The 10,452-nt window shown below is 40.5% G+C and overlaps 1 protein-coding gene across 3 annotated transcripts in view; it reads right to left on the reverse strand.

The window, feature by feature from the left end:
• Nucleotides 1-844: 844 nt before the first annotated feature.
• Nucleotides 845-10,452, reverse strand: part of LOC117737758 (serine/threonine-protein phosphatase 2A 55 kDa regulatory subunit B gamma isoform) — a 19,399-nt gene continuing 9,791 nt past the window's right edge. For all 3 annotated transcript variants that reach the window (XM_034543912.1, XM_034543911.1, XM_034543913.1), the window contains 8 exons: nucleotides 9,770-9,867; nucleotides 9,353-9,518; nucleotides 8,559-8,671; nucleotides 7,688-7,865; nucleotides 6,777-6,941; nucleotides 5,357-5,526; nucleotides 3,080-3,171; nucleotides 845-2,082 (listed from right to left, as the gene is read on the reverse strand). In XM_034543912.1, coding sequence (XP_034399803.1) covers nucleotides 1,788-2,082; nucleotides 3,080-3,171; nucleotides 5,357-5,526; nucleotides 6,777-6,941; nucleotides 7,688-7,865; nucleotides 8,559-8,671; nucleotides 9,353-9,518; nucleotides 9,770-9,867 — 1,277 coding nt within the window. In that variant the 3' untranslated portion in view covers nucleotides 845-1,787. The remainder of the gene's footprint in view (nucleotides 2,083-3,079; nucleotides 3,172-5,356; nucleotides 5,527-6,776; nucleotides 6,942-7,687; nucleotides 7,866-8,558; nucleotides 8,672-9,352; nucleotides 9,519-9,769; nucleotides 9,868-10,452) is intronic.

Consider the following 10,452-nt stretch of genomic DNA (forward strand, 5'->3'; position numbering starts at 1 on the left):
CATTTCCATAATGACACTGGCAATTACTATCAGTCTTGTATAATTAAATTGCAATAAAAATCACAGATGTACGCTCATTGGATGCAATTTCTTTGAAATCTTTATTCAGAAAAAAAAACATATTAACATTATTTATAACTGTCCGTTTGACAATTTTGTCAACAACATACATTAACACAAAAATGTGTGAATCAACATTAGTTTGGTCGGGACGTGGTGGAGTAAAATGGACGAAATAAATAAATAAAAGAAGAATAAAGAACAAACTGCTTCTGCACATCAGCAAAGTAATCATTGAGGAAGGCTGAGGAGATTGAAGTACCATCTCTGCTGTGTATTTGGAGGCAATCATTGATACAGATGATCAAAAGCGGATCTGTTTAAGGATGGTAAAAACAAATTTGAAAAAAACATACATGTCAAAAACAGAGTTACAGAGTTGATATATACAGACACCATTTAGGCCCTTTGTTTTTTTTCTTTTTTCTTTTAGAGAACAACATTAATGGAAACATTCCCCATTATTCTTGATTCTGAGTTTCAGTTGAGTAGAAACTGATTCTTGGATGGCTTCATTCAAAATGTACATGTAAGTGTATGAACCGAACACTGGTAAACATGCTTCAATGCCCGAAGACACAAATAAAGGTAGGAGAGCTTTCATCTATGGTTACTCGTCCTGCATGGGGACCCGGGGCCCCTGAAGCCTTTGTACAGCTTGGTCTAAGTGGTTAAGAAGGCAGCCAAGTCAGTCAGTCAATTTAAAAACACCTAGGCTAAATCGGTTTTACATGCAGCATCTTTTTGCTTGATTGTTAAAATTATTTAGTTCATTTTGAATAGCTTTTTTTTTTTTTTTTTTTTTGCGAGTTGTATTTTAACGGCAAAGTAGCACACAACGTAGCCCCAGGCCAGAAGCAGAATCCACAATCAGAGAAGTTGAAAGGCCAGAGACAACATTAATGACTGAAACGTACTGTGTGGAAGGGATATGAGTGTGTGTCCTCATATTAGGCCATGGTGTGACTTTTGCTTCAATCTGCAGCACTGCAAATATTCCACCTCGCTGAACGAGGTCCAGTTGAGCTCACAGGCGTCTGGGTGCACTTGGGTTAAGTAGAGGGTCCTGAATTCATCCTTGCACATTACATGTATCAGTTTAAATCGTCATTGTCATCAGAATTACCATCGTAAACATAATTTGAGAAGAAGTTACAAAAACAGCAGAGGGGTGGCTGATTTGGATCAAACAAACAGCCAGTTACATAAATGCCCCAATTTTCATCAGTGCCACTGGTTGACAACCACAAACAGTGGGCATGGGATAAGAATAGGCTTCGCTCGAGCACACAAATACAGGAGGGAGAGGAGGAGGAGGTGGAGAAAGCAAAAGAGCCACAGAGAACAAAACAAAAAATAAACGACACATATGTAAACGTCTCTCCAATCTGAGGGGGTTTATCAATTGTAGCAATCAAGCACAATCCAGAGGTTAACAATCAAGAAATCCACAGTTCGGACAATTTTGCAAATCCATAATCCATCATCCGTAATCCAGAATGTTCCCTTTCTAGCCCTTTCTAGGTCCTTTCAGTTCTGGGAGGCTGGGGAGGAGGTGAGGGAGTGTGGTGAAAAGTAGACCTAGATGTGTCTGTGTGTGTGTGTGTTTTCTGATTGTGTGTGTGTTAGGCATATTTCTGCGTGCGTATGTCCGTAAATGTGTACATTCTGGCATAGCTATGTGTTCAGGTGTAAACTTGTTTGTGTCCACCACTGTGATCCCTTCATTAATGCAGCTCAGAGTTGAGTTTGTCCTGGAAGATGTACAGGTTGTTGGTGGCGGCGATGGCGATGATGTTCTCAGTCGGGTGCCAGGCCGTGTGGAGGATCTTCTTGGTGAAGTCCAGGCTGTCCACGCTGATGTCGTCCTTCCGGCGCTTTCCCCCAGCGGCACACACCCTCCGTGGCTTCAGGACAGCTCGGGGTTTGCTGCTCTCCCGCGACGCCTCCAGGGTCACGTCCCGTTTGGTGTTGCGGTCGAACATGCGGAAGAAGTTGTTGTAGGCTCCAGTCATGATCACACTGAGAAGAAGAGGAGGAGGAGAGATGATCAGCTGCTACGGTCTGGACATGAACTTCCTAAAGTTAAACCTAAACTAACCCTATCCCCTTCGCGACATGCCTAAAAGTAAAGGGTCACTTCCTCCTCATTACATAGAGACCACTTAGCCATTGTGGTATCAGGAAAAGGAGATGATAACAGTTTTATTTTGATATCTTTTAAGATACTTAAGATTCATTTGAGGTCATCAGATCAATGGTGGAGGAAGTATTCAGATATATTACTTGATTCAAAGTGTCAATACTAGACTATAACAATACCCAGTTCTGTATTCATCATTTAAAGTAAAAGTACAAAAGTATTATCTAAAACTAAACTAAAAGCATATAAAGTAAAAGTACTACTTCTGCAGAATGTACCCCAACTACAGTGAAGTAACTGAATCTAGAATAATGCATCTTGTATAAGGTAAAGATACAATAACAAGTATGGCTATTAAATAAATGTACTGTGTTAAAACTGGTGAATTGTGATAGAGTATAACTATAAAGTAGCATCAAAGTAAAGTACCTCAAAATTAATTAAAAATAATATTTGAGTACATGTACTTATTTACATTTACACTGACTCACAGTATTAGCAAAGCAATTTTAAAAACTCAAAAGTAAGTATTTTAAAAAACAATATCCTGGTTACACTGGATAACCCAGATAGAAATTGCTATCAACACTTACTAGAAATACTTTTTAGAATAAATCCTATGAGAACGGTTCCCAGTAAAGAATGTGTATTATCCAAAGCAACCTGGTATTTCATATTGCTGCTGCATTTTCAAATGTAATATTATTAACAGAGGGATATTTCAACACAGCGGATTAAACGAACAAAAAGCCTTTTTTTATCATTTGAATCTACTGAAACCATTCAAAAAATATATACGAGTACTAGTTATCATCTTGGTAGATTAAGACACCATAAGTATAAAAACACAAAGACACATCCAGACACTTCAGGTACCTGTCCGAGCCGTTCCAGGCGCACTCAAACTTGTCAAAGATGCAGTCGTTTTCATAAAGGGAACACAACTTGCTGCGGAGGTAATCGTGAACCTGGAGGAAAACACACACATAGAAACCGGTCAAATGAGTCCGGTTCACAGCTGCTTCACTACCTGGTATTGATTCTCTATGTCGACTATAAACCGAGTGAGCAGAAGATGCAGACACACACACATACACACACACACAAGGCTCAGCACAAACAAAACACATTAAATCTGGGCAAGTTGTAACACAAACCTCCCTAAAGGGAACTCTAATGAGACACAACACCAGCCCTGAGCAATATGAGGGCCAGGACTACATTTTAATCTAAACTTCTTTTCCATATCAGTAAACCCATTAACATCCAAACCCACCAAGGGCATGATCATAGAGACACACATGTGAAAACACACACACACACTGACTAATAACGCTTTTCCCTTCTGCTTTCATTGCACCCGCCTGTGTCAGCACTATGATGCAAGGGGTGGAAATCTTCCTCCCCGTGCTCTGCATTAAGCCCTTTATGTTCACATTCTGCAAAAAGTTCGCAGTCACTAGTAGCCTCGAGATCAATAAATAGTCAAACTGAGGTCAGCTCATGGTTGTACATCAAACCAGGTGACATTTTTGTTTTCTCCTGTGGGTCTTTCTGCTCACGGTGAAATGATACAGTGTCAGAAGTTATGGATTTGTTCCAAGTTCCAGGAGGAATACGACTGTAAATTGAACAAAATAAGATATCAATCATCTCCCACCAGTTTACTCCACTCAACCTCTGCCATCCCTCTTTCTCATCCTCTCATTTACACTCTACCCTCTTTCTTCTCTCCTCCTCTCATCACCCTCCCTCCCAAACCCCTAGCCCTCTTCTCCCTCCCTGCTCTCCCTCCCTCTCCGTGCTGCATTGCAGATCTAGGTGTCGGGCACTGTGCAAGGTATCCCTTCTTCCCGTTTCACTTTATAAGTGGAGGCTCAAACTATAAATAGCTCCAGTGCGTCTTGGCCTCCCACTCCTGCTGCCTCATAGGCCCTCACACGTCAGGCAGACACACACAAACAAACACACACACACACACATGTTCACCCACACATCAGCGGCAGGAATACTAAACACACACGGAAAGAGGAGTTGTACTTGTGCGGCCCATTGTAACAACTTTACACAAGTGACATGTAAGATAAAGGAGTGCGGATATAAGAAGGATAGCATGCAAACAAAAGCTCCTTTTATCAGCTTAGTACTTTAATGTTGTCTGTGGACTATTCAACAGCGTGTCAAGCCCACTTCATCTCTATCCCACATACACGGCATAATGACAATTTACTGTTCTCACGCATGTGTTGATCTGCCAAACAAAAGTTAGAAACTTTTAAAGGTTTCTGGTGATTCTGTACTGATGAAGAGGCACATTCTCTAGTGGTCAATCAATCCAATTATCCTTAAAAGGCTTTGGAAAAATCTAATAATCAGGAAGCACTGTGATTCTGTGAGACAACCTTCTTCCTATGATTCATTTTTTCATTCATATATTTCCAGGATGACAAAGCCCTCTTTAGTAGCGGGGATTTCACAAACACGACACAGAAGTGAACATTTAATACACAACTCAACATGCAGTTGGGTAGAAGAGCTCTGCTGAAAGAACCTGAGCACCAACACTGGACGAGACTGTGCTAGAAGAAGAAATCCCCACACAACAACAGCTGAACTCAGTCGTTTGAGATTCAGAGACACATTAAGGATAAATAATAAAGCATTGTGTTTTTGTTTTATTTGTGTTGGCCTTTGGATTAAGTAAATAACACAACAGATGTGGACAAATACATTGTAATCCAGGTATAATATATACATATTGTTAAATACAATTTTTCAAGAGAGAACAAAGATAGATGTGTGTATTTGTATAAGTGATTTGTTTGTTTTGTACTTGGGTTGTCATTTTATTTTATAGGGATTTAGAATGTTGGTTTATTTATTCAAATAAAATTATGTAAAAAAGAAAATGCACATAAGCAGGCCTTTATGGCAGCATGTGGTGTGTTGGAATGAATAATGATATCAGGTAACAAAGGCTGTTGGCGGCTATGACTGAGGGTTAGCAACTAAGAAAGCAAGAATAACAGATGAGACTACTGATCAGTCAGTTTATCCTTTGCCAGAAGGAATCTTATCATTAGCAGCTCAGCCTGAGAGAAAATATCCATTCTCATGTTTTTGTATTTTCACACGGGGCCCTGAGTCACACACCTGGTACGTCTCCAGGGGCTTGCTCTCCATATTGAGGTCCCAGACTTTGGCAGTCAGGTAGTCTCTGGTGAGCAGGTAGCGACCGCTGTGGCTGAACTTAACGTCCGACACGGAGGAGATGATCTCAGAGAAGAAGGAGCGGGCGCTCGGGTCCTCGGGCTCCTCGAACACTGGAGAGGGCAGGAGAGAATGAGTGGGACAGAGAGGAAGAGGAGGGGGAGCGCTGTCAAGCCAGGCCTAAACACAGTGTGTCACATGATGATTGTATGTGTGTCTTCATCTCACGTACACAGAGACATAAATCTACCAGATGAGTCTACGAGGCAAATAGACCATCTAGGTGACGACTGTATGTTTGTGGTGCTTTTGTCTGAATGCTTCTGTGTTTAAACATCAGCACATATCACAAGATAAGTCTTCTTCAAAGAAAAAAAACGGATACATGTATTCTATAAATATATTTATAAATATAATTTACAAGTTGATATATAACTAACAAAAAGGATATCCCTTGACACTTGTTTTGGTGTTCCCCTAAGGAACACCAAAACAATAATTTATAAATAATAATAAACAAGTAATGGTCAGAACTGTAAAACACAAGGAAAAATAATACACAACAAGTTTAGAAAGTGGGGAGACCATAAATCTAAAAAATCTACACTAGCAGTAACACTAACCTTGTTCTATATAAATGGTACTGCCTTGGAAATAAATGTTATTAAATGGCGAAATAACATTTGATATAAGATCATTTACTTTCCAATAACCTCGGGTTTCAGTTGATTAACAATCCAAATTGAATACACTGTGTTTAGTGTTAAATCACTGCCACAGAAGTCCCCGCTCTTAACTACATAGCCATACACTAAATAAAGCAAACTAATAATGATAATCCACTATGATGGATTAAGGGTCTTAAGTGAGTCTCTGCCAGTTGATTTTCATTAGCTAAATAAAAAGGGGAATCCAATTACAATTCATCCTGCAGCGGCCATGAATGCGCGCAGCAAATGTCATTTCTATACATCAAATATTTGTGAGAAATTTCCCCAGGAAAAAAAAATTTGAACCTCATGTTGACACTGGAGAAAAGAATAAGGGATGATTAAAGTAATTAGGATTCATCATCTGGAAACCACGAATGTCTGTACCAAACGTCATGGACATCCTTTCAATAATTGGTCAATTATTTCAATTTTTTCAAAAGTGGTGGGCAGCCAAACCACTAACATATCTAAAACCATAGACTGTATATTTTGAAATGTATGGCTGCCTAAAAGGCATTTACAAACCTGTTCACAGGCTAACACATGCAAAACAGACCTTTGCAAAGCAGACATGTGTGCCTCGTAAGGATGCTTCAGGAGAAAACAACAACATAATGTGTGTGACTCCGTCTCTCAGCAGCTTAGCTCACGTTTGGAGTGTTTGTCGCACAGCGCTGCTTCCCTCATGTCACAGAGGCGCAGCGTGCCTTTGCTGCTGCTGTAGACAAACAGGTTACAGTGGTGAGGGTGAAACTCAGCCGCTGTGATCACCTCTGTCAGATCCTCCATGTTGGTTGGTTTGATGTCCACGATGTCTGAGAGAAAATGTCGCTCAGGGAAACAACAAAGACAGTTTACTTCCCGAGGCGGTGCGGTTTGTTTTAGCCTGAACTCAACCATGCTGCCTGTACATATTCATTCATTTATCAATTCAATGAATTCATGTGGAAACCCACACATGTGCAAAATCTACACACAAAGTAAAAACACCAGTGTATGTAAATGTATACATAACCATCACAATCTAAATAATTTACAGAGGAAATAAAGCAAACCAATTTATATATATCTTGGGGGGGATTGTTGGGAGAAAAGTAATTCCATATTAAGATAAATTGTAATATCATAAATCCTGTCTGGGTCATCATGGCTGTGACTGTACTGTTTCCTATTGAGCTGGATTAGAACTCAAAAGGGGCTGAAATATTTATGCACCCTTTGAATTATTCATAAAGCTACATTTTCACTCCTCAAGAATAATATTCCCCTCCCCCAACACTGTGTGTCTTTGTGCATTTCTTTATACAACAAAGTGGGATTTGCGATGTGGGAGTTTGTTGTGTGAGCGTGTAAATGTGTGTGTGTGTGTGTGTGTGTGTGTGTGTGTGTGGGCAGGGATTGATTGTTGTGTAAGCATCGATGTGTTAATGTATGCATTCATTATCCGTGCCCTTGTGCTTTAATAAATCTATTCCTGATCTACACGAGTTTGTGCACGTGTGAGGATGTATGTTGGTCCTTCTCCTCGCGATGAATGCACTCGACAACCTACAAAGGATACTGAAGCTGCGGTCGGTGATGTCCAGATGCCAGAGATTGATCCTCAGGTCATCAGCTGACATGTAGGTCTCATAGTCGGAGTTGACGGAGATGGAGTTGACGTGGTAGGTGTGGGCGTTGGCAAACACTCGGCGCGGGCTCACCTCCACCATCAGGTCCATTGGCATCAGCACCGGCACCTTAAAAGACAGGAAGAGAGAGAGCAGTTTAGCCACCCATGTCACTGGTTAGGAGAAGACAGATGGTGAAGATACAGACACATTAGATTACATTTAAATAATTCCATTCTATCGTGAATTCATATTTAATGAGTTATTTCTTTTGACAGCAATAATACATATTATTATTGGAACCCTAACTTGCTCGCTTGATAGCAATATCAAGAGCCAGTTTAGTGCATGAGGTCATTTGGCTGCATTTTCATATGTTTGCATTTGCATTAAAACACCATTTTTTTGTCAAAACATGATTTACATTTTTATACACAGCTTAAATGTGTGTCCTTATTTGCATACAGCACCATGGGAGCACCACCATCATACAAATATACAGTATGTACTTGTACTATACATGCGTACCCACACACGGTCACACTCTGCGTATATATTACCAGAAATCCACAACAATATCACAGACTTGTTGTTTCTGTCCTGTACAGCTGGAAAACGAGTGCTTTTCCGCCCTCACGACCGCATTCACACACGCACCACTGTGCCACTGACCCAGTTTTGCACATGCAAACACATCTGTACCCACTGACCCAGTTCTGTTTCACAGCTAATCAGCATTTATGAATGTTTTAGTGTCTAAGAGAGAGAGAGAGAGAGAGAGAGAGAGAGAGATAGATAGATAGATAGATAGATAGATGTTACCTGTAGGGAGGTGACGGTGGACATGTCCTTGATGTGACCCTCCTCATCCTTCAGGTTGTACCCCTCGGGCCGTTTGTCTCTTTCACTCACCTTCCACAACTTAATGGTCTTATCTGGGAATCAAAAAGTGCTGTTAAGCAATCATATAAGAACAGATTCAATCTAAAGGAGTAACAAATAAATACAAGGTGATCGTTGAGAGGCGTTAAGGTTAGGAAGCTATCTAGAGATTTTAGATTAGATGTGATCAAACAAATCAGAGCAGGCTGAATATGGAATATTCAACTCAAATTGATAAATTCTCAAAAAAGAGTTGTTTTAAGATTTTAGCAAAAAGACCCCATTTCAGGCAATTGTACCCAAAGTAAATGGCTGAATAGACCAGATAACCTAGCGCACTTTAAACTGTCAGCTTGTTTTATCAACACTGTTTTATACTGAAAAAATTAGCTTTCCAGCAGCATTACCTAACTACTGAGGCAGGTCTTACATTTGTCATACCCTCAATCATAAATAATATAGTACTTAAATAAATCAATACAGAAATATGACACAACACAAGCAGCAACTATTCTCCCTTTACGTGAAGGAAACTCTGCTTTCTGACCAAAGCAACTCAAATCCTAATCTTAGTCTTCATTTCAGATGCTTCCCCACACCCTTCACTCTGTCGAAGTTGTTAAGGGAGAAACTGTTGTGACTCAGACCGGACATAATCATTCAAAGTGTTTTCCCCGCAAAACATCAAACCTTCCTGGTTCCTATAAGATGCCTACGCGTGCGAGGTCTCTCACCATTGGTGGAGAGGAGGAAGTGTGCAGCGTTCTGCTGAGGCAGCCATCGGATCTTATTGATCTTCTCCTCGATCTCCAGACTCTTAAGGTAGTCGAACTCGGGCTCATGGCTCTGGAAGGTGCTGTAGACATTGTACTCTCCCTGGGAGAAGGGCTCAGACTTGCTCTGTGGAAAGAAAAGGTACATGGAAATAGTGCAGTTTAACACCTCGGGCCAAAGCCAGCTAGCGGGCACCTTGATCACATGAACAGAAATAGCATGGCACGAACCCTGCTCAGCTATAATGACACACATCAGGACTATCAACTATTTATCATTCAATCTAGACTGTAGCTGGAGGGGAACAGTATGCGTTCATCACCGCAGGAATGAAAAATAGTATATTTGTGTGTGTGTGTGTGTGTTTGTGTGTGTACCTCCGGTTCCCTCTGAAAGATGACCACTCGGCCCCCTTTGTCCCCTGTGGCCAGGAGCTCTCCAGTGTGGTTGAACTCAACAGTGGAGATGATATCAGCTGGGGAGTATCGAGGAAAAGATGGAGGAAGAGAAAGAGAGATGTAGCGTGAGAGGACAGAAGGGTAGGGAAAGAGGGAGGAGTAGCCATAAGCTAATTGATCACACATCATCATTCATCTATATAATCTGTTTATCTGGCAACAATCAATGCATTAACATGTAAGTGGATTGAAATATGCAAATCAATGTTTAGAATAAAACAATGTGGTCACTAATAACACAAATATTCTGCAATTGTGTGTAAACCTTCAGATAATTCAGATTATTATACAGTACATATTTGCCAGTCAAAAAATACAGAAAACCAAAGACACACACGCACACACACACAGCTGTTTCACATTAGGCACATGTGTTCAAAGTGACACGCACTACGACACTTCCAGTACACAACATTGCAGTGTCATTTGAGTTCGTCCTGTTGTGTCTATACAAATAATAATGTACTCTATTGTCTCTGCAGTGTCTTAACGTGCAAACTCAACTCATAGTGCATTTGCATTAGTAACTAAATATGATTCAAAGATCTTTGTTCCGGCCATTCATTTGCATCTTTGCAACACTGTCCCCCTCACACCAACAC

The sequence above is a fragment of the Cyclopterus lumpus genome, chromosome 10 (genome assembly GCF_009769545.1).
Source record: "Cyclopterus lumpus isolate fCycLum1 chromosome 10, fCycLum1.pri, whole genome shotgun sequence".
Lineage (NCBI taxonomy): Eukaryota > Metazoa > Chordata > Actinopteri > Perciformes > Cyclopteridae > Cyclopterus > Cyclopterus lumpus.